This window comes from Salmo salar, chromosome 09, assembly GCF_965601325.2.
Source record: "Salmo salar chromosome 09, fSalSal1, whole genome shotgun sequence".
Lineage (NCBI taxonomy): Eukaryota > Metazoa > Chordata > Actinopteri > Salmoniformes > Salmonidae > Salmo > Salmo salar.
The window spans coordinates 161,192,248-161,217,862 of NC_138299.1; the positions used below are offsets into that span (position 1 = coordinate 161,192,248).

The following is a 25,615-nucleotide window of genomic DNA, read 5'->3' on the forward strand; positions in this document are numbered from 1 at the left end:
TGTTATTTTAAGTATGGGAAGAAAGCAAAGGTATTTTTTTGTAAACAGAAAGTAACATTCTTGAAATAGAACAGAGGATAAGATCCCCAAAATGTGGGGATTTACCCCTAAGCATCCGTAATTTGCCCTGGCCCTGGAGATAGCAAGTGAAAGCTACGGTCTGGAGGCAAGGCAGGAAGGATGTTCAGGCATAATAGTAGCTTGAAGGGCACATGGCAGGTAGTGTGTTAGAGAAGAGAATAAATAGGGAGGGAGTGATTTAGAGAACGGGTGAGGGAGGGAGAGGGAGTGATTTAGAGAACGGGTGAGGGAGGGAGTAGGAGTGATTTAGAGAATGGGTGAAGAGGGAGTGATTTTGAGGGAGTGAGGGATTTAGAGAACGGGTGAGGGAGAGAGTGATTTAGAGAACGGGTGAGGGAGGGAGAGGGAGTGATTTAGAGAACGGGTGAGGGAGGGATATATTTAGAGAATGGGTGAAGAGGGAGTGATTTAGAGAACGGGTGAGGGAGGGAGAGGGAGTGATTTAGAGAGGGAGGGAGGGAGAGGGAGTGATTTAGAGAACGGGTGAGGGAGGGAGAGGGAGTGATTTAGAGAAAGAGGGAGGGAGGGAGAGGGAGTGATTTAGAGAACGGGTGAGGGAGGGAGAGGGAGTGATTTAGAGAACGGGAGAGGGAGGGAGAGGGAGTGATTTAGAGAACGGGTGAGGGAGGGAGAGGGAGTGATTTAGAGAACGGGTGAGGGAGGGATATATTTAGAGAATGGGTGAAGAGGGAGTGATTTTGAGGGAGTGAGGGATTTAGAGAACGGGTGAGGGAGAGAGTGATTTAGAGAACGGGTGAGGGAGGGAGAGGGAGTGATTTAGAGAACGGGTGAGGGAGGGATATATTTAGAGAATGGGTGAAGAGGGAGTGATTTAGAGAACGGGTGAGGGAGGGAGAGGGAGTGATTTAGAGAGGGAGGGAGGGAGAGGGAGTGATTTAGAGAACGGGTGAGGGAGGGAGAGGGAGTGATTTAGAGAAAGAGGGAGGGAGGGAGAGGGAGTGATTTAGAGAACGGGTGAGGGAGGGAGAGGGAGTGATTTAGAGAACGGGAGAGGGAGGGAGAGGGAGTGATTTAGAGAACGGGTGAGGGAGGGAGAGGGAGTGATTTAGAGAACGGGTGAGGGAGGGAGAGGGAGTGATTTAGAGAACGGGTGAGGGAGGGAGAGGGAGTGATTTAGAGAACGGGAGAGGGAGGGAGAGGGAGTGATTTAGAGAACGGGTGAGGGAGGGAGAGGGAGTGATTTAGAGAAAGAGGGAGGGAGGGAGAGGGAGTGATTTGGAGAAAGAGGGAGGGAGGATGCTACCGCTTCTGCCAGCGGAAAATGGCTGCTGCAACCCAAGTCCATCCTGATACACAGAAACGACGTAAAGGTGGAGAGAGAGAGAGAGAGAGAGAAGGATTAGAAAATGAGAGCAGAGAGTGAGATAGAACGAGAGAGTGACAGAGTGAGGGTGTGAGTGTCCGCGTGTGTGTGTTCTGGCTAAGGGGGGGGTGGGGGGTGGGGGGGGGGGAATCTAAAGGACAGGGATACCGGGGAAGGGAGCTCGAAGCAGCGGCAACACCGAGACATGGAGGGCGAGTAAGTCCGTATCTTTTTTTTTAAATTCATAACAATATTACATGAAATCAATTTAGCTTGGTCATTACATGAATCTGTGATAAGCACCGATGTTACACAAGAAGGCAACCTCAGGATAGACAAAAGGTACAGTCTATTGATATAGTTGAGGATAAACACCATTACGTAGCCTTGTATCAGCAGTATACACCCTATTCCCGATATATTCAGGCAAATATGTGATAAATATGGATATATGATTAGGGTCACATGGGGGGGCTACAATATTAAACGATGTAAAGACAAGATTCAATACCTAATCAAAGATAACACGGCTTCTAATCGAATGATTAAAAAACCAACTGTGAGAAACGCCAGGTAATAGTCACGCAGTGGCGAGGACTTCTATTTAACCGTTAAATAAATCAGTCAATGTGTAAAATGTATTGGAAGAAATGGACAAAATATGGCGAGTTTTGGCCAAGCTCTCATTCACAGACACAGGATCCAGTAAGCCTAGGGAGGGATGTTGGCGATGGGATTTTTTTTATCAACGCGTCTCGGGTTTCATTATGATTTTTAAAGCCCAACTTTATGAATGAAATGTGATTTTTCTCTCGTCCTCTTCCTCAACCCCTCCTCTCCTTCCCTTTTCTCGTCGCCCCCTCCCCCCATCTATCGCTCCCTCTTTCTATCCTCGCACCCACTCATCTCTCCCTTTTTTTTCCTCCAAACGATTGCATTTTTTTTCTTCTCTCTATCTCTTCGAGATATTGCACATCGGTTTAAATCACGGTGTTTTTTTAAAAATTGTATTTCATTCATAAAATAAGGAATATGAGGATGTGTTAGCGAGCGAGTGCGTATAGCAGCGTAGTGTGTGATGAGCAGGCAGTCGGGGGAGAGAGGACAACGCAATGTTTTTTTGACCATTATCGCAACAATAATGTAACGATATGATGCCCGTGCTAAAGCAGTTCTGTCGATCCACGGTGATGGCATTTAAAACCGTCATTCATGGTGCATCTGGCCGAGGAGAGGAGAAGGACAGGGCCTCGCTCGGATGGCGAATGGGCGCGTTCATTGATACATCTGGGAAACAATTCTTCTTGCTCCCACCTCCCATTCGGTCATTCTCGCCTTGCCTCTATATGCCTTTCATTCCGTGCCATTTCCCCCCGTGACACTACATTACTCAGGAATAAGAGTCGTTCTAAAACAAACCCAGATATGGTTTATTGTTTATTTTATTTGTTATTATTTTTTAGCTGTATAATAATATAATATTCACTCCCAACTTGTTCAGTGTTCATTGGTGCAGTCATCACATCCTAGGCGAGATTAGATTTACCTTGTTCACGTGACCGTCCATTATAAAAACCTGTCTACTTCCGTCCCTTCCTACGGTTGATATCCACGGTGGGGCTCGTCGTCCTGTAGTGGGGCTCTGCTATGCTTCTATAGGAGTAGGTCCTACTGAGGTTAGGAAATAGACAAACATCACGACTAAAAAATAAATACATTTAAAATGGAGTGGTGCCTTTTTGTTGTTGTTGTTGAAAAATTCATCTTCACCTTTTGAAACGTGAGAAAGATGTTGATAAAAGAGTTAGGTTTCCGGAGTGGCATCACGAAACACACCCTGGTTTGAATCCAGGCTGTATCACAACCGGCCGTGATTGGGAGTCCCATAGGGCGGTGTACAATTGGACCAGTGTCGTCCGGGTTTGGCCGGAGTAGACCGTCATTGTAAATAAGAATTTGTTCTGAACTGACTTGCCTAGTTAAATAAAGGTTAAATATATATATTTTTAAGTGACGCTTGATATCGTAGCCAGTGTCAATAGACCATAGCATGATTATGTTGTAATTTGTAACATGATTGTATGTTCTCTCTCTTTCTCTCTGCCTGTCTCTCTCTCTCTTTCTCTCTCTCTCTCTGCCTGTCTCTCTCTCTCTTTCTCTCTCTCTCTCTGCCTGTCTCTCTCTCTCTTTCTCTCTCTCTCTCTGCCTGTCTCTCTCTCTCTTTCTCTCTCTCTCTCTGCCTGTCTATAATCTCTCTGTCTGTCGCTCTCTCTCTCTCTTCCTTATAATCTCTCCGCCTGTCTATAATATCTCTGTCTGTCACTCTCACTGCCTGTCTATAATCTTTCTCTGTCGCTCTCTCTTCTTTATAATCTCTCTCTGTCTATAATCTCTCTCTCTGTCTATAATATCTCTCTCTGTCTATAATATCTCTCTCTGTTTATAATCTCTCTGTCTATAATATCTCTGTCTATAATCTCTCTCTCTGTCTATAATATCTCTCTCTGTCTATAATATCTCTCTCTGTTTATAATCTCTCTCTCTGTCTATAATATCTCTGTCTATAATATCTGTCTCTCTGTCTATAATATCTCTCTCTGTCTATAATATCTCTCTCTGTCTATAATATCTCTCTCTGTCTATAATCTCTGTCTCTCTCTCTCTGCTTGTCTCGCTCTCTCTCTCTGTCGCTCTCCCTCTCTCTGTCTGTCTATATCTCTCTCCGTCTATATCTCTATATCCCTCTGCCTTACTATCTCTCTGACTATATCTCTAGATCTCTCTGCCTTACTATCTCTCTGCCTTACTATCTCTCTGTCTATATCTCTATATCTTTCTGCCTTACTATCTCTATATCTTTCTGCCTTACTATCTCTCTGCCGTACTATCTCTATATCTTTCTGCCTTACCATCTCTCTGCCTTACTATCTCTCTGCATATGAATGCTTATTAATTAAATAGGTGTGAACTTGTAAGAACTTTCCTACTCTGTTCATTTCATGTTTGACCAGTTGCCTCTGCAACATGGTAAAGACAGCAATCAAATTGTATTACGTAGGGTGGTTGTGTTTCCAATTGTTTCTCTCCTTTTCAACCGTGTGTGTGTGTATGAATTAATTTGTGCATAAATGTGTGTGTTCTGTACAGTGTGTGTGTGTATCATTGTGTTTATGTATGGTATTTAAATGTGTGTGTTCTGTACAGTGTGTGTGTGTATCATTGCGTCGTCTAATCTCCCGTTGTCTCTCCTCAGTGTGTGTGTATGAGTTCTGTACAGTGTGTGTGTGTGTGTGTGTGTGTGTGTGTGTGTGTGTGTGTGTGTGTGTGTGTGTGTGTGTGTGTGTGTGTGTGTGTGTGTGTGTGTCATTGCGTCGTTCAATTTCCCGTTGTCTCTCCCTAGTGTGCGTGTGTGTGTGGTCTAATCTCGTCGTCTCTCCTCAGTGTGTGTGTGTGTGTGTGTGTGTGTGTGTGTGTGTGTGGTGTGTGTGTGTGTGTGTGTGTGTGTGTGTGTGTGTGTGTGTATATCATTGCGTCGTCTAATCTCCCGTCTCTCCTCAGTGTGTGTGTGTGTGTGGTCTAATCTCGTCGTCTCTCCTCAGTGTGCGTGTGTGTGTGGTCTAATCTCGTCGTCTCTCCTCAGTGTGCGTGTCAGGGCCGTGGTGATGACGCGGGACGACTCCAGCGGTGGCTGGGTACCCCTGGGGGGCGGCGGCCTCAGTCACGTGGTAATATGTAAAGGGAGGAGCCATGAAGGCAGGGGGCGGAGAGAATACATTGTACGCGGAGAACGGCTACGTGACCGAGCGGTGAGTATTGTGTGTGTGTGTGTGTGTGTGTGTGTGTGTGTGTGTGTGTGTGTGTGTGTGTGTGTGTGTGTGTGTGTGTGTGTGTGTGTGTGTGTGTGTGTGTGTATGTGTGTGTCACGCCTGTCTCCAGTGCTGTACCACCTGAGGAATAGTCCATCGGTTATCGTTGTATGAGGCAAACTAAATCAAAACACAGTGAAATTATTTTTTGACTAATGTAATTCATGCGCTAACCCTTAACGATATGGTACAGCGTTTGTGGGAGCTCTTGTTTTTGGAGGACGGTGGATCGTTGGTGTAGTGATCGCGCTTCAACACCCCTGTGTGTGTGTGTGTGTGTGTGTGTGTGTGTGTGTGTGTGTGTGTGTGTGTGTGTGTGTGTGTGTGTGTGTGTGTGTGTGTGTGTGTGTGTGTGTGTGTGTGTGTGTGTGTGTGTGTGTGTGTGTGTATATAGCCGGTGCTGGAGTGTGCTGTGCAGAAGGGGCTGGTCTACAACAAAGTGAACCCCATCTTTCATCACTGGCGAGTGGAGGAACGTAAGTTTGGGCTGACGTTCCAGAGTCCCGCTGACGCCATCTCCTTCGAGCGCGGCCTCCAGGCAGTCATCGATAAGCTGGACCGCGGCTCTGAATCTCCTTCCTCCTCCACGCCTGAAGAGGGCGACACTGAGGACGATGGTCAAGCAGTGAGTGGCTTCATCCTTTTATACACACAGATCTAGGATCAGATTAGATCCAGGATCAGATTAGATCCAGGATCAGATTAGATATAGGATCAGATTAGATATAGGATCAGATTAGATCCAGGATCAGATTAGATCCAGAATCAGATTAGATCCAGGATCAGATTAGATCCAGAATCAGATTAGATCCAGGATCAGATTAGATATAGGATCAGATTAGATATAGGATCAGATTAGATCCAGAATCAGATTAGATATAGGATCAGATTAGATCTAGGATTAGATTAGATCTAGGATCAGATTAGATATAGGATCAGAGTAGATCTAGAATCAGATAAGATCCAGAATCAGATTAGATCTAGGATCAGATTAGATCTAGGATCAGATTAGATCCAGAATCCGATTAGATCTAGGATCAGATTAGATCCAGAATCAGATTAGATCTAGGATCAGATTAGATCTAGGATCAGATTAGATATAGAATCAGATTAGATATAGGATCAGATTAGATCTAGGATCAGATTAGATCCAGGATCAGATTAGATCAAGGATCAGATTAGATCTAGGATCAGATTAGATATAGGATCTGTTTAGTGGAGTTTAGTTTCCTTTATTCAATGTTGTTCTGAGGGCAGAACAAATGTGATTGGTTCAATTAATAATCAGTAGGCGGGGGCATACAGAGATTGTGTTGTTCACTCTCTGTTGGTCCTGGATCAAGACAGTCATGTGATTGTGTCGGTCCTGGATCAAGATGGTCGTATGATTGTGTCGGTCCTGGATCAAGACGGTCATGTGATTGTGTCGGTCCTGGATCAAGATGGTCGTATGATTGTGTCGGTCCTGGATCAAGACGGTCATGTGATTGTGTCGGTCCTGGATCAAGATGGTCGTATGATTGTGTCGGTCCTGGATCAAGACGGTCATGTGATTGTGTCGGTCCTGGATCAAGACGGTCATGTGATTGTGTCGGTCCTGGATCAAGACGGTCATGTGATTGTGTTGGTCCTGGATCATGTTGTGTACTGAGAATAGAATGTACACGGATGTGTAGTCTCTCTCCGACTGTGGTACATGTGTGATGAGCTGTAGTATACAAATATAATCTATTTTCTAAATATCTAGATTATATTTCTAGGAGTTGTAGTGTGTGTCAGTCTACATGATCTCTGATGACCTGTAGTGTGTCAGTCTACAATGCGATGTCCTCTGACCTGTAGTGTATCAGTCTAGTGTGAAGACCTCTGACCTGTAGTTTTGATGATGTCAGTCCCATACAGGAAGTGAGTCATCAAAATTCTGAGCGGTAGATCTCAGTTTAGCTTTTTGACTGGGAAAGTGATCTTGACTCAGAAAAAGTTGGTGACCATTGATTGGCCGAAATGTTTAAGTCTATTTTTCCATAGATAGTCACACCTAAAATCAACTATATGTACTGAGCTTGTAAAATGCTTTAAGCACGCTCTGTTTGATTAAATAATTAAGACACGCAAATGACTCAAGAGGGAGACAGAGATCAAGATAGCAGGAATAATCCTGTAGCCGGTAATAGGCTACACCGGCGGTCGGCGACCTTTTCCATTCAGAGTGCCAATTTATCTGACCGTTGCTACTGATTTGCATGCCAGTTATGATTTTCATATGCACATTTCATTTCGAATAGTCTTTCTATCTCCAAAAAATCATTATCATGTTGTTAATCTACATGCTATCAAAATCAAAACGATACAAATATTAAAGTAACTTCTAAACTAAAAATAGCCTTCATAAAGCCAACAAATAAAAACATTGCAGCCTGCAGGTAGAAAATATCTTGATTTAAAAAATGTAATATCCTATAAATTACATTGGTAACGCATGGCTTGTCTGCAACAAACTTTGTATAAACTATCAACTGTGTCTGGACCGACACTTGAGCTAGCAAACTTGCAACATTGTATAAAATATTCTGGTCCGTCAGTGTTTCCTGTGCCGGGACAGACACAGATGTCGGCTATTTGTGGAAAAGGGATAAGAAGTAATCAGGTATTTTAAAGCCTTTTCACTGGATCAGAGCATTACATTTTTACCTTTTCACGCCGAGTGGTTATCGAAAGGGAGAGAGATGGAAATATTTTTCAAATACATTGAGGAACTATATTGTCATTCTCAATTGATTTAATATATATATTTTTTTTAATAACTTTGTTTGCAGTTTTGAGGTGAAGAACAAAATACTTTGAAGCTCCACAGCTCATTAGTGGGTTAAGACAATCAGACATACTATCAGATCCCCAAACGGCACAGGTCTACTTTCTATATGAGTAATCAGTTGTGCCTCCTTATTCAACAATGACAGGAGCGCTCCAAACAGAAGACGAGGAATACATTTACAAAACTCGTAAATGGAATGAAATAAACCATAACTTGTTTCTCACAAGTGTAGCACAGGTTGTGAGGTCTGCAAACAACGTGTCCACTCTGACAATAAGAACTGTAACAACTGTAATAATAATATTGAATGCATTAACAGAAATTATCAAACATTAGAGATTATGGGAATTAACGGCAGATGTAGGTTACTACACATTCGGAAAGTATTCAGACCCCTTTTTCCACATTTTGTTACGTTACAGCCTTATTCTAAAATGGATTAAGTTGTTTTTTCCACCCTCATCAATCTACACACAATATCCCATAATGACATCACAATATCCCATAATGACATCACAATACCCCATAATGACATCACAATACCCCGTAATGACATCACAATACTCCATAATGACATCACAATACTCCATAATGACATCACAATACCCCATAATGACAACGCAAAAACAGGTTTTTAGAAATGTTTGCAAATGTATTAACTAAAAAAACTGAAATATCACATTTACATAAGTATTCAGACCTTTTACTCAGTACTTTGTTGAAGCCCCTTTGGCAGTGATTACAGCCTTGAGTCTTCTTGGGTATGACGCTACAAGCTTGGCACACCTGTATTTGGGGAGTTTCTCCAATTCTTTTCTGCAGATCCTCTCAAGCTCTGTCAGGTTGGATGGGGGGCGTTGCTGTACAGCTATTTTCAGGTCTCTCCAGAGATGTTCGATCGGGTTCAAGTCCAGGCTCTGGCTGGGCCACTCAAGGACATTGAGACTTGTCCCAAAGCCACTCCTGCGTTGTCTTGGCTGTGTGCTTAGGGTCGTTGTCCTGTTGGAAGGTAAACCTTCACCCCAGTCTGAGGTCCTGAGCGCTCTGGAGCAGGTTTTCATCAAGGATCTCTCTGTACTTTGCTCTGTTTATCTTTCCCCTCGATCCTGACTAGTCTGCCAGTTCCAGCCGCTGAAAAACATCCCCACAACATGATGCAGCCTCCACCATGCTTCACCGTAGGGATGGTACCAGGTTTCCTCCAGACGTGACACTTGGCGTTCAGCCAAAGAGTTCAATCTTGGTTTCATCAGACCAGAGAATCTTGTTTCTCATGGTCTGAGAGTCCTTTAGGTGCCTTTTGGCAAACTGCAAGCGGGCTGTCATGTCTTTTACTGAGGAGTGGTTTCTGTCTGGCCACTCTACCATAAAGGCCTGATTGGTGGAGTGCTGCAGAGATGGTTGTCCTTCTGGAAGGTTCTCCCATCTCCACAGAGGAACTCTGGAGCTCTGACAGAGTGACCATCGTGTTCTTGGTCACCTCCCAGACCAAGGCCTTTCTCCCCTGATTGCTCAGTTTGGCCGGGCGGCCAGCTCTAGGAAGAGTCTTGGTGGTTCCTAACTTCTTCCATTTCAGAATGATGGAGGCCACTGTGATCTTGTGGACCTTCAATTCTGCAGAAATGTTTTGGTACCCTTCCCCAGATCTGTGCCTCGACACAATCCTGTCTCTGAGCTCTACGGACAATTCCTTCGACCTCATGGCTTGGTTTTTGCGCCGACATGCACTGTCAACTGTGGGACCTTATATAGACAGGTGTGTGCCTTTCCAAATCATGTCCAAATCAATTGAATTTACCACAGGTGGACTCTAATCAAGTTGTAGAAACATCTCAAGGATGATCAATGGAAACAGGATACAACTGAGCTCAATTTCGAGTCTCATAGCGAAGGGTCTGAGTACTTATGTAAATAAGGTATTTCTGTTTATATTTTTGTTAATACATTTTCAAAAATGTCAAACCTGGTTTTTCGTAAATAAGGTATTTCAGTTTGTTGTTGTTTTTTCATAAACTTGCACAAAATCCTAAACCTGTTTTCGCTTTGTCATTATGGGGTATTGTGTGAAGATTGATGGAAAACACTTATTTAATCAATTGTAGAATAAGGCTGTAAAGTGACAAAATGTGGAAAAAAGTCAAGAAGTCTGAATACTTTCAGACTGCACTGGATGTAATGGGGAATTGATAGACAAAGGGCAAACAATTCACACAATGAAGTTATGACGCAATGCAGGAAAGGCGGGAGAGCATCTTCGCCACACTCCCCTTATTTTGTACCACAGCATACCCCCAGCATACCCAGAGCATACCCAGAGCGTACCCACGGCGTATCCACAGCGTATCCACGGCGTACCCACAGCATACCCACAGCGTATCCACAGCGTATCCACGGCGTACCCACAGCATACCCAGAGCATACCCACGGCGTATCCACGGCGTATCCACGGCGTACCCACAGCATACCCAGAGCATACCCACAGCGTATCCACAGGGTACGCACAGCATACCCAGAGCATACCCAGAGCGTATCCACGGCGTATCCACGGCGTACCCACAGCATACCAAGAGCATACCCATAGCGTATCCACAGCGTATCCACGGCGTACCCACAGCATACCCACAGCGTATCCACAGCGTATCCACGGCGTACCCACAGCATACCCAGAGCATACCCAGAGCATACCCACGGCGTATCCACGGCGTATCCACGGCGTACCCACAGTGTATCCACAGCATACCCAGAGCATACCCACAGCGTATCCACAGCGTATCCACGGCGTACCCACAGCATACCCAGAGCATACCCAGAGCATACCCAGAGCATACCCACAGCATACCCAGAGCATACCCAGAGCATACCCACAGCATACCCACAGCGTATCCACAGCGTATCCACAGCATACCCACAGCATACCCAGAGCATACCCACAGCGTATCCACAGCGTATCCACGGCGTACCCACAGCATACCCAGAGCATACCCAGAGAATACCCAGAGCATACCTACAGCGTACCCACAGCTATCCACAGCATACCCACGGCGTATCCACGGCATACCCACAGCGTACCCACAGCATACCCACGGCGTACCCACGGCGTACCCACGGCATACCCACAGCGTATCCACGGCATACCCAGAGCATACCCACGGCGTACCCACAGCGTACCCACGGCGTACCCACGGCGTACCCACGGCGTACCCACGGCGTACCCACGGCATACCCACGGCATACCCACAGCATACCCACAGCATACCCGCGGCCTCCTTAATGGATTAGCCCACTGAGACAGGCGGAAATCAGACGGGCGCCGTGAAAAAACGAAATGTATTTGCGTATGCTCGACTAAAAAAAATCTAGGGTCGACCAACAGCCTATCGACTAAACGGGCAGCAAACTACCTTCAATTCAAAACGAAAAGAAACCAACATTAATAACCTGGATCTACACTGAACAGAAATATAAAACGCAACATGCAACAATTTCTACGATTTTACTAAGTTACAGTTCATATAAGGAAATCAAACAATTGAAAGGAATTCATTAGGCCCTAATCTATGGATTTCACATGACTGGGCAGGGGTACAGCCATGGGTGGGCATAGGCCAGGCCCAGCCAGTTTTTCCCCACAGAAATACTCCTCAGTTTCATCAGCTGTCTGGTTGGTCTCAGACGATCCCGCAGGTGAAGAAGCCGGATGTGCAGGTCCTGGGTTGGCGTGGTTACACGTGGTCTGTAGGTTGTGAGGCCGGTCGGACGTAATGTCAAATTGTCAAAAATGACGTTGGAGGCGGCTCATGGTAGAGAAATTAACATTCAATTCTCTGCCAACTGCCCTGGTGGACATTCCCTCAACGTGAGACATCTGTGTCATTGCACATTTTAGAGTGGCCTTTTATTGTCCCCAGCACAAGGTACACCTGTGTAATGATCACATTTTATTTGTCACATACATGTGTTTAGCAGATGTTATTGTGAGTGTAGTGAAATACTTGTGCTTCTAGTTCTGACAGTGCAGCAATGTCTAACAAGTACCTAATACACACAAATATAAATGAATGGAATTAAGAATATATAAATATAAGGATGAGCAATGTCAGAGCGACATAGACTAAGATACTATAGTATCTATAGTATAGAATACAGTATATACATATGAGATGTGTAATGAAGGATATGTAAACATTAAAGTGACATTATTTAAAGTGACTAGTGTTCCATTTATTAAAATGGCCAATGATTTCAAGTCTGTATGTAGGCAGCAACTTCTCTATGTTAGTGATAGCTGTTTAACAGTCTGATGGCCTTGAGATAGAAGCTGTTTTTCAGTCTCTCGGTCCCAGCTTTGATGCACCTGTACTGACCTCGCCTTCTGGATGATAGCGGGGTGAACAGGCAGTGGCTCGGGTGGTTGTTGTCCTTGATGATCTTTTTGGCCTTCCTGTGACATCGGGTGGTGTAGGTGTCATGGAGGGCAGGTAGTTTGCCCCCGGTGATGCGTTGTGCAGACCTCACTACCCTCTGGAGAGCCTTCCGGTTGTGGGCGGAGCAGCTGCCGCACCAGGCGGTGATACAGCCCGACAGGATGCTCTCGATTGTGCATCTGTAAAAGTTTGTGGGTTTTTGATGACAAGCCAAATTTCTTCAGCCTCCTGAGGTTGAAGAGGCGCCACACTGTCTGTGTGGGTGAACCATTTCAGTTTGTCTGTGATGTGTACGCCGAGGAATTAAAAACTTTCCACCTTCTCCACTACTGTCCCGTTGATGTGGATCGGGGGCTGCTCCCTCTGCTGTTTCCTGAAGTCCACGATCATCTCCTTTGTTTTGTTGACGTTGAGTGACAGGTTATTTTCCTGACACCACACTCCCAGGGACCTCACCTCCTCCCTGTAGGCCGTCTCGTCGTTGTTGGTAATCAAGCCTACCACTGTAGTGTCGTCTGCAAACTTGACGATTGAGTTGGAGGCGTGCATGGCCACGCAGTCGTGGGTGAACAGGGAGTACAGGAGAGGGCTGTGAACGCACCCCAGTGGGGCCCCAGTGTTGAGGGTCAGCGAAGTGGAGATGTTGTTACCTACCTTCACCACCTGGGGGCGGCCCGTCAGAAAGTCCAGGACCCAGTTGCACAGGGCGGGATTGAGACCCAGGGCCTCCAGCTTGATGATGAGCTTGGAAGGTACTATGGTGTTGAATGCTGAGCTGTAGTCAATGAACAGAATTCTTACATAGGTATTCTTCTTGTCCAGATGGGTTAGGGCAGTGTGCAGTGTGATGGCGATTGCATCGTCTGTGGATCTATTTAAATTATTTATTTCACCTTTATTTAACCAGGTAGGCTAGTTGAGAACAAGTTCTCATTTGCAATTGCGACCTGGCCAAGATAAAGCAAAGCAGTTCGACACAAACAACAACACAGAGTTATACATGGAGTAAACAAACATACAGTCAATAATATAGTAGGACATTTTTTATATATATACAGTGTGTACAAATGAGGTAAGATAAGGGAGTTAAGGCAATAAAATAGGTCATAGTGGCGAGTTAATTACGATATAGCAATTAAACACTGGAGTGATAGATGTGCAGAAGATGAATGTGCAAGTAGAGATACTGGGGTGCAAAGGAGCAAGATAAATAAATAAATACAGTATGGGGATGAGGTAGTTGGATGGGCTATTTACAGATGGGCTATGTACAGGTGCAGTGATCTGTGAGCTGCTCTGACAGCTGGTGCTTAAAGCTAGTAAGGGAGATATGAGTCTCCAGCTTCAGTGATTTTTGCAGTTCGTTCCAGTCATTGGCAGCAGAGAACTGGAAGGAAAGGTGACCAAAGTAGGAATTGGCTTTGGGGGTGACCAGTGAGATATATTTGCTGGAGCGCGGGCTGCGGGTGGGGTGCTGCTATGGTGTCCAGTGAGCTGAGGTAAGGCGGGGCTTTACCTAGCAAAGACTTATAGATGACCTAGAGCCAGTGGGTTTCGCGACGAGTATGTAGCGAGGACCAGCCAACGAGAGCATACAGGTTGCAGTGGTGGGTAGTATATGGGGCGTTGGTGACAAAACGGATGGCACTGTGGTAGACTATTGGGGCGGTAAGCAAAGTGAAGTGTGTCTAGGGTGACAGGTAAGGTGGAGGTGATATGATCCTTAACGAGCCTCTCAAAGTAAGTGACGAGGCGGTAGTGCTGTTGATCATGCTGTTTAATCAGCTTCTTGATATGCCACACCTGTCAGGTGGATGGATTATCTTGATGAAGGAGAGATGCTCACTAACAGGGATGTAAACACATTTCTGCACAAAATTGGGAGAAATTAGCTTTTTGTGTGTATGGAACATTTCTGGGATCTTTTATTTCAGATCATGAAACATAGAGACCAACACTTTACAATGTTGTGTTTATATTTTTGTTCATATATACATTTACTCAATACAATTATATCCAAACGTTTGTATAGTGTCCCATGTTCCTAGATATTTTGTTTTTTATTACTTCAAATAACAAACATTTTGGGCGACCAAGTTGCTGTTCCAAGTTTGACGACTTGTAGTCTGTCAGTCCACAGTGTGTCAGTCCACAGTGTGTCAGTCTACAGTGTGTCAGTCCACAGTGTGTCAGTCCACAGTCTGTCAGTCTACAGTGTGTCAGTCCACAGTGTGTCAGTCCACAGTCTGTCAGTCCACAGTGTGTCAGTCCACAGTGTGTCAGTCTACAGTGTGTCAGTCCACAGTGTGTCAGTCCACAGTGTGTCAGTCCACAGTGTGTCAGTCCACAGTGTGTCAGTCTACAGTGTGTCAGTCCACAGTGTGTCAGTCTACAGTGTGTCAGTCCACAGTGTGTCAGTCCACAGTGTGTCAGTCCACAGTCTGTCAGTCCACACTGTGTCAGTCTAGTGTGTCAGTCCACAGTCTGTCAGTCCACAGTGTGTCAGTCTAGTGTGTCAGTCCACAGTGTGTCAGTCTACAGTGTGTCAGTCCACAGTGTGTCAGTCCACAGTGTGTCAGTCCACAGTGTGTCAGTCCACAGTCTGTCAGTCTACAGTGTGTCAGTCTAGTGTGTCAGTCCACAGTGTGTCAGTCTACAGTGTGTCAGTCTAGTGTGTCAGTCCACACTGTGTCAGTCTAGTGTGTCAGTCCACAGTCTGTCAGTCCACAGTGTGTCAGTCTAGTGTGTCAGTCCACAGTGTGTCAGTCTACAGTGTGTCAGTCCACAGTGTGTCAGTCTACAGTAGAGGTCGACCGATTATGATTTTTCTATACCGATACCGATTATTGGAGGACCCAAAAAAAGCCGATGCCGATTTATTTATTTATTTATTTATGTGTAATAATGACAATTACAACAATACTGAATGAACACATTTTAACTTAATATAATACATCAATAAAATCAATTTAGCCTCATAAATAATGAAACATGTTCAATTTGGTTTAAATAATGCAAAAACACAGTGTTGTAAAAGAGCAATATGTGCCATGTAAGAAAGCTAATGTTTAAGTTCCTTACTCAGAACATGAGAACATATGAAGGCTGGTGGTTGCTTTTAACATGAGTCTTCAATATTCCCAGGTAAGAAGTTTTAGGTTGTAGTTATTATAGGAATTATAGGACTATTTCTCTCTATACGATTTGTATTTCATATACCTTTGACTATTGGATGTTCTTATAGGCACTTTAGTATTGCCAGTGTAACAGTATAGCTTCCGTCCCTCTCCTCGCTCCTACCTGGGCTCGAACCAGGAACACATCGACAACAGCCACCCTCGAAGCAGCATTACCCATGCAGAGCAAGGGGAACAACTACTCCAAGTCTCAGAGCGAGTGACGTTTGAAACGCTATTAGCGCGCACCCGGCTAACTAGCTAGCCATTTCACATCGGTTACACCAGCCTCATCTTGGGAGTTGATAGGCTTGAAGTCATAAACAGCGCAATGCATTGCGAAGAGCTGCTGGCAAAACGCACGAAAGTGCTGTTTTGAATGAATGCTTACGAGCCTGCTGCTGCCTACCACCGCTCAGTCAGACTGCTCCATCAAATCATAGACTTAATTATAACATAATAACACACAGAAACATGAGCCTTAGGTCATTAATATGGTCGAATCCGGAAACTATCATCTCGAAAACAAAACGTTTTTCCTGTCAGTGAAATACGGAACCGTTCTGTATTTTATCTAACGGGTGGCATCCATAAGTCTAAATATTCGTGTTACATTGCCCAACCTTCAATGTTATGTCATAATTACGTAAAATTCTGGCAAATTAGTTCGCAACGAGCCAGGCGGCCCAAACTGTTGCATATACTCTGACTCTGCTTGCAATGAACGCTCGAGATGTGACACAATTTCATGTTAGCAGGCAATATTAACTAAATATGCAGGTTTAAAAATATATACTTGTGTATTGATTTAAAGAAAGGCATTGATGTTTATGGTTAGGTACATTGGTGCAACGACAGTGCTTTTTTCACAAATGCGCTTGTTAAATCAACACCCATTTGGCGAAGTAGGCTGTGATTCGATGAGAAATTAACAGGCACCGCATTGATTATATGCAACGCAGGACACGTTAGATAAACTAGTAATATCATCAACCATGTGTAGTTAACTAGTGATTATGTTAAGATTGATCATTTTTTATAAGATAAGTTTAATGCTAGCTAGCAACTTACCTTGGCTTCTTGCTGCCCTCGCGTAACAGGTAGTCAGCCTGCCATGCAGGCTCCTCGTGGAGTGCAATGTAAGGCAGGTGGTTAGAGCGTTGGACTAGTAACCGGAAGGTTGCAAAAACGAATCCCCCCTGAATAAGGCAGTTAACCCCCGTTCCTAGGCCGTCATTGAAAATAAGAATGTGTTCTTAATCTGATTTTCCTAGTTAAATAAAGGTGTAAAACATAAAAAAAATAAAAAATAATAATAATTGTCAAATCGGTGGCCAAAAATACCGATTACCGATTGTTATGAAAACTTGAAATCGGCCCTAATTAATCGGCCATTCCGATTAATCGGTCGACCTCTAGTCCACAGTGTGTCAGTCCACAGTCTGTCAGTTCACAATCTGTCAGTCTACAGTCTCAGTCTACAGCGTCAGTCCACAGTGTGTCAGTCTAGTGTGTCAGTCCACAGTGTGCCAGTCCACAGTGTGTCAGTCTACAGTCTCAGTCCACAGTGTGTCAGTCCACAGTGTGTCAGTCTACAGTCTCAGTCTACAGCGTCAGTCCACAGTGTGTCAGTCTAGTGTGTCAGTCCACAGTGTGTCAGTCCACAGTGTGTCAGTCTAGTCTGTCAGTCCACAGTGTGTCAGTCTAGTCTGTCAGTCCACAGGGTGTCAGTCTACAGTGTGTCAGTCCACAATGTGTCAGTCTAGTGTGTCAGTTCACAATGTGTCAGTCCACAGTGTGTCAGTCTACAGTCTCAGTCTACAGCGTCAGTCCACAGTGTGTCAGTCTAGTGTGTCAGTCCACAGTGTGTCAGTCCACAGTGTGTCAATCCACAGTGTGTCAGTCCACAGTGTGTCAGTCCACAGTGTGTCAGTCTACAGTGTGTCAGTCCACAGTGTGTCAGTCTACAGCGTCAGTCCACAGTGTGTCAGTCTAGTGTGTCAGTCCACAGTGTGTCAGTCCACAGTGTGTCAGTCCACAGTGTGTCAGTCCACAGTCTGTCAGTCTACAGTGTGTCAGTCTACAATGTGTCAGTCCACAGTGTATCAGTCTAGTGTGTCAGTCCACAGTCTGTCAGTCTACAGTGTGTCAGTCCACAGTCTGTCAGTCCACAGTGTTCAGTCCACAGTGTGTCAGTCCACAGTGTGTCAGTCCACAGTGTGTCAGTCTACAGTGTGTCAGTCTAGTGTGTCAGTCCACAGTCTGTCAGTCTACAGTCGTGGCCAAAAGTTTTGAAAATGACACAAATGTTAATTTTCACAGTTTGCTGCTTCAGTGTGTTTTAGATATTTTTGTCAGATGTTACTATGGAATACTGAAGTATAATTACAAACATTTCATAAGTGTCAAAGGCTTTTATTGACAATTACATGAAGTTGATGCAAAGAGTCAATATTTGCAGTGTTGACCTTTATTTTTCAAGACCTCTGCAATCCGCCCTGGCCTGCTGTCAATGAACTTCTGGGCCACATCCTGACTGATGACTGCCCATTCTTGCATAATCAATGCTCAGAGTTTGTCAGAATTTGTGGGTTTATGTTTGTCCACCCGCCTCTTGAGGATTGACCACAAGTTCTCAATGGGATTAAGGTCTGGGGAGTTTCCTGGCCATGGACCCAAAATATCGATGTTTGGTTCCCCGAGCAACTTAGTTATCACTTTTGCCTTATGGCAAGGTGCTCCATCATGCTGGAAAAGGCATTGTTCATCACCAAACTGTTCCTGGATGGTTGGGAGAAGTTGCTCTCGGAGGATGTGTTGGTACCATTCTTTATTCATGGCTATGTTCTTAGGCAAACTTGTGAGTGAGCCCACTCCCTTGGCTGAGAAGCAACCCCACACATGAATGGTCTCAGGATGCTTTACTGTTGGCATGACACAGGACTGATGGTAGCGCTCACCTTGTCTTCTCCGGACAAGCTTTTTTCAGGATGCCCCAAACAATCTGAAAGGGTATTCATCAGAGAAAATGACTTTACCCCAGTCCTCAGCAGTCCAATCCCTGTACCTTTTGCAGAATATCAGTCTGTCCCTGATGTTTTTCCTGGAGAGAAGTGGCTTCTTTGCTGCCCTTCTTGACACCAGGCCATCCTCCAAAAGTCTTCGCCTCACTGTGCGTGCAGATGCACTCATACCTGCCTGCTGCCATTCCTGAGCAAGCTCTGTACTGGTGGTGCCCCGATCCCGCAGCTGAATCAACTTTAGGAGACGGTCCTGGCGCTTGCTGGACTTTCTTGGGCGCCCTGAAGCCTTCTTCACAACAATTGAACCGCTCTCCTTGAAGTTCTTGATGATCTGATAAATGGTTGATTTAGGTGCAATCTTACTGGGAGCAATATCCTTGCCTGTGAAGCCCTTTTTGTGCAAAGCAATGATGACGGCACGTGTTTCCTTGCAGGTAACCATGGTTGACAGAGGAAGAACAATGATTCCAAGCACCACCCTCCTTTTGAAGCTTCAAGTCTGTTATTCAAACTCAATCAGCATGACAGAGTGATCTCCAGCCTTGTCCTCGTCAACACTCACACCTGTGTTAACGAGAGAATCACTGACATGATGTCAGCTGGTCCTTTTGTGGCAGGGCTGAAATGCAGTGGAAATGTTTTTTGGGGATTCAGTTCATTTGCATGGCAAAGAGGGACTTTGCAATTAATTGCAATTCATCTGATCACTCTTCATAACATTCTGGAGTATATGAAAATTGCCATCATACAAACTAAGGCAGCAGACTGTGAAAATGAATATTTGTGTCATTCTCAAAACTTTTGGCCACGACTGTACAGTCTGTCTGTCTACAGTGTGATGACCTCTGCTTATTCACAAACCCTTTACCAGCAGTTTTAATAAAATGAAGAGTTGAGATAAATATTAAAAAAATTAACAAAAGTAAAAAATTAAAGCAACAGTAAAATAACAATAACGAGGCTATATACAGGGGGTACAGGTTAGTAATGAGGCTATATACAGGGGGTACAGGTTAGTAATGAGGCTATATACAGGGGGTACAGGTTAGTAATGAGGCTATATACAGGGGTACAGGTTAGTAATGAGACTATATACAGGGGTACAGGTTAGTAATGAGGCTAAATACAGGGGGTACAGGTTAGTAATGAGGCTATATACAGGGGTACAGGTTAGTAATGAGACTATATACCGGGGGTACAGGTTAGTAATGAGGCTATATACAGGGGGTACAGGTTAGTAATGAGACTATATACTGGGGGTACAGGTTAGTAATGAGGCTATATACAGAGGGTACAGGTTAGTAATGAGACTATATACAGGGGGTACAGGTTAGTAATGAGGCTATATACAGGGGTACAGAGTCAATGTCTGGGGGTACAGGTTAGTAATGAGACTATATACAGGGGGTACAGGTTAGTAATGAGGCTACAGGTTAGTAATGAGGCTAAATACAGGGGTACAGGTTAGTAATGAGGCTATATACAGGGGGTACAGGTTAGTAATGAGACTATATACAGGGGTACAGGTTAGTAATGAGACTATATACAGGGGGTACAGGTTAGTAATGAGGCTATATACAGGGGGTACAGGTTAGTAATGAGACTATATACAGGGGTACAGGTTAGTAATGAGGCTATATACAGGGGGTTCAGGTTAGTAATGAGACTATATACAGAGGGTACAGGTTAGTAATGAGACTATATACAGGGGGTACAGGTTAGTAATGAGACTATATACAGGGGGTACAGGTTAGTAATGAGACTATATACAGGGGGTAAAGGTTAGTAATGAGGCTATATACAGAGGGTACAGAGTCAATGTCTGGGGGTACAGGTTAGTAATGAGGCTATATACAGGGGCTACAGGTTAGTAATGAGGCTATATATAGGGGGTACAGGTTAGTAATGAGACTATATACAGGGGGTACAGGTTAGTAATGAGACTATATACAGGGGGTACAGGTTAGTAATGAGGCTATATACACGGGGTACAGGTTAGTAATGAGACTATATACAGAGGGTACAGGTTAGTAATGAGGCTATATACAGAGGGTACAGGTTAGTAATGAGACTATATACAGAGGGTACAGGTTAGTAATGAGACTATATACAGGGGGTACAGGTTAGTAATGAGGCTATATACAGGGGGTACAGGTTAGTAATGAGGCTATATACAGGGGGTACAGGTTAGTAATGAGGCTATATACAGGGGTACAGGTTAGTAATGAGGCTATATACAGGGGGTACAGAGTCAATGTCTGGGGGTACAGGTTAGTAATGAGGCTATATACAGGGGGTACAGGTTAGTAATGAGGCTATATACAGGGGGTACAGGTTAGGAATGAGACTATATACAGGGGGTACAGGTTAGTAATGAGGCTATATACAGGGGGTACAGGTTAGTAATGAGGCTATATACAGGGGGTACAGGTTAGTAATGAGGCTATATACAGGGGGTACAGGTTAGTAATGAGGCTATATACAGGGGGTACAGGTTAGTAATGAGACTATATACAGGGGGTACAGGTTAGTAATGAGGCTATATACAGGGGGTACAGGTTAGTAATGAGACTATATACAGGGGGTACAGGTTAGTAATGAGACTATATACAGGGGTACAGGTTAGTAATGAGTCTATATACAGAGGGTACAGGTTAGTAATGAGACTATATACAGGGGTACAGTTTAGTAATGAGACTATATACAGGGGGTACAGGTTAGTAATGAGGCTATATACAGAGGGTACAGAGTCAATGTCTGGGGGTACAGGTTAGTAATGAGACTATATACAGGGGGTACAGGTTAGTAATGAGGCTATATACAGAGGGTACAGGTTAGTAATGAGGCTATATACAGGGGGTACAGGTTAGTAATGAGGCTATATACAGGGGGTACAGGTTAGTAATGAGGCTATATACAGGGGGTACAGAGTCAATGTCTGGGGGTACAGGTTAGTAATGAGACTATATACAGGGGTACAGGTTAGTAATGAGACTATATACAGGGGTACAGGTTAGTAATGAGACTATATACAGGGGTACAGGTTAGTAATGAGGCTTTATACAGGGGTACAGGTTAGTAATGAGGCTATATACAGGGGTACAGGTTAGTAATGAGACTATATACAGGGGGTACAGGTTAGTAATGAGACTATATACAGGGGGTACAGGTTAGTAATGAGGCTATATACAGGGGTACAGGTTAGTAATGAGGCTATATACAGGGGTACAGGTTAGTAATGAGACTATATACAGGGGGTACAGGTTAGTAATGAGGCTATATACAGGGGGTACAGGTTAGTAATGAGACTATATACAGGGGGTACAGGTTAGTAATGAGGCTATATACAGAGGGTACAGAGTCAATGTCTGGGGGTACAGGTTAGTAATGAGACTATATACAGGGGGTACAGGTTAGTAATGAGGCTATATACAGAGGGTACAGGTTAGTAATGAGGCTATATACAGGGGGTACAGGTTAGTAATGAGGCTATATACAGGGGGTACAGGTTAGTAATGAGGCTATATACAGGGGGTACAGAGTCAATGTCTGGGGGTACAGGTTAGTAATGAGACTATATACAGGGGTACAGGTTAGTAATGAGACTATATACAGGGGTACAGGTTAGTAATGAGACTATATACAGGGGTACAGGTTAGTAATGAGGCTTTATACAGGGGTACAGGTTAGTAATGAGGCTATATACAGGGGTACAGGTTAGTAATGAGACTATATACAGGGGGTACAGGTTAGTAATGAGGCTATATACAGGGGGTACAGAGTCAATGTCTGGGGGTACAGGTTAGTAATGAGGCTATATACAGGGGGTACAGGTTAGTAATGAGGCTATATACAGGGGGTACAGGTTAGGAATGAGACTATATACAGGGGGTACAGGTTAGTAATGAGGCTATATACAGGGGGTACAGGTTAGTAATGAGGCTATATACAGGGGGTACAGGTTAGTAATGAGGCTATATACAGGGGGTACAGGTTAGTAATGAGGCTATATACAGGGGGTACAGGTTAGTAATGAGACTATATACAGGGGGTACAGGTTAGTAATGAGGCTATGTACAGGTTAGTAATGAGACTATATACAGGGGGTACAGGTTAGTAATGAGACTATATACAGGGGTACAGGTTAGTAATGAGTCTATATACAGAGGGTACAGGTTAGTAATGAGACTATATACAGGGGTACAGTTTAGTAATGAGACTATATACAGGGGGTACAGGTTAGTAATGAGGCTATATACAGAGGGTACAGAGTCAATGTCTGGGGGTACAGGTTAGTAATGAGACTATATACAGGGGGTACAGGTTAGTAATGAGGCTATATACAGAGGGTACAGGTTAGTAATGAGGCTATATACAGGGGGTACAGGTTAGTAATGAGGCTATATACAGGGGGTACAGGTTAGTAATGAGGCTATATACAGGGGGTACAGAGTCAATGTCTGGGGGTACAGGTTAGTAATGAGACTATATACAGGGGTACAGGTTAGTAATGAGACTATATACAGGGGTACAGGTTAGTAATGAGACTATATACAGGGGTACAGGTTAGTAATGAGGCTTTATACAGGGGTACAGGTTAGTAATGAGGCTATATACAGGGGTACAGGTTAGTAATGAGACTATATACAGGGGGTACAGGTTAGTAATGAGACTATATACAGGGGGTACAGGTTAGTAATGAGGCTATATACAGGGGTACAGGTTAGTAATGAGGCTATATACAGGGGTACAGGTTAGTAATGAGACTATATACAGGGGGTACAGGTTAGTAATGAGGCTATATACAGGGGGTACAGGTTAGTAATGAGACTATATACAGGGGGTACAGGTTAGTAATGAGGCTATATACAGAGGGTACAGAGTCAATGTCTGGGGGTACAGGTTAGTAATGAGACTATATACAGGGGGTACAGGTTAGTAATGAGGCTATATACAGAGGGTACAGGTTAGTAATGAGGCTATATACAGGGGGTACAGGTTAGTAATGAGGCTATATACAGGGGGTACAGGTTAGTAATGAGGCTATATACAGGGGGTACAGAGTCAATGTCTGGGGGTACAGGTTAGTAATGAGACTATATACAGGGGTACAGGTTAGTAATGAGACTATATACAGGGGTACAGGTTAGTAATGAGACTATATACAGGGGTACAGGTTAGTAATGAGGCTTTATACAGGGGTACAGGTTAGTAATGAGGCTATATACAGGGGTACAGGTTAGTAATGAGACTATATACAGGGGGTACAGGTTAGTAATGAGACTATATACAGGGGGTACAGGTTAGTAATGAGGCTATATACAGGGGTACAGGTTAGTAATGAGGCTATATACAGGGGTACAGGTTAGTAATGAGACTATATACAGGGGGTACAGGTTAGTAATGAGGCTATATACAGGGGGTACAGGTTAGTAATGAGACTATATACAGGGGGTACAGGTTAGTAATGAGGCTATATACAGGGGGTACAGGTTAGTAATGAGACTATATACAGGGGGTACAGGTTAGTAATGAGGCTATATACAGGGGGTACAGGTTAGTAATGAGACTATATACAGGGGGTACAGGTTAGTAATGAGGCTATATACAGGGGGTACAGGTTAGTAATGAGACTATATACAGGGGGTACAGGTTAGTAATGAGGCTATATACAGGGGGTACAGGTTAGTAATGAGACTATATACAGGGGGTACAGGTTAGTAATGAGGCTATATACAGAGGGTACAGAGTCAATGTCTGGGGGTACAGGTTAGTAATGAGACTATATACAGGGGTACAGGTTAGTAATGAGACTATATACAGGGGTACAGGTTAGTAATGAGACTATATACAGGGGTACAGGTTAGTAATGAGACTATATACAGGGGTACAGGTTAGTAATGAGACTATATACAGGGGGTACAGGTTAGTAATGAGACTATATACAGGGGGTACAGGTTAGTAATGAGACTATATACAGGGGTACAGGTTAGTAATGAGGCTATATACAGGGGGTTCAGGTTAGTAATGAGACTATATACAGAGGGTACAGGTTAGTAATGAGACTATATACAGGGGGTACAGGTTAGTAATGAGACTATATACAGGGGGTACAGGTTAGTAATGAGACTATATACAGGGGGTACAGGTTAGTAATGAGACTATATACAGGGGGTACAGGTTAGTAATGAGGCTATATACAGAGGGTACAGAGTCAATGTCTGGGGGTACAGGTTAGTAATGAGGCTATATACAGGGGCTACAGGTTAGTAATGAGGCTATATACAGGGGGTACAGGTTAGTAATGAGGCTATATACAGGGGGTACAGGTTAGTAATGAGACTATATACAGGGGTACAGGTTAGTAATGAGACTATATACAGGGGGTACAGGTTAGTAATGAGGCTATATACAGGGGGTACAGGTTAGTAATGAGACTATATACAGGGGGTACAGAGTCAATGTCTGGGGGTACAGGTTAGTAATGAGACTATATACAGGGGTACAGGTTAGTAATGAGACTATATACAGAGGGTACAGAGTCAATGTCTGGGTGTACAGGTTAGTAATGAGACTATATACAGGGGTACAGGTTAGTAATGAGGCTATATACAGGGGGTACAGGTTAGTAATGAGACTATATACAGAGGGTACAGAGTCAATGTCTGGGTGTACAGGTTAGTAATGAGACTATATACAGGGGTACAGGTTAGTAATGAGGCTATATACAGAGGGTACAGAGTCAATGTCTGGGGGTACAGGTTAGTCCAGGTAATTTGTACATCTAGGTGGGGGTTAAGTGACTACATAGATAAAACATTTAAAAAAAACAGCAAGTAGAAGCAGCAGCGTATAAAAAGGAGGTGGTCAATGTAAATATTCTGGGTACCCATTTGATTAGCTGTT

At 44.0% G+C, this 25,615-nt stretch overlaps 1 protein-coding gene across 1 annotated transcript in view; it reads left to right on the forward strand.

Moving 5' to 3' along the window:
• Positions 1 to 1,550: 1,550 nt before the first annotated feature.
• Positions 1,551 to 25,615, forward strand: part of spred3 (sprouty related EVH1 domain containing 3) — a 37,496-nt gene continuing 13,431 nt past the window's right edge. Inside the window, exons 1-3 of the mRNA XM_082956512.1 lie at positions 1,551 to 1,621; positions 5,046 to 5,211; positions 5,666 to 5,896. Coding sequence (XP_082812638.1) covers positions 1,611 to 1,621; positions 5,046 to 5,211; positions 5,666 to 5,896 — 408 coding nt within the window. The 5' untranslated portion in view covers positions 1,551 to 1,610. The remainder of the gene's footprint in view (positions 1,622 to 5,045; positions 5,212 to 5,665; positions 5,897 to 25,615) is intronic.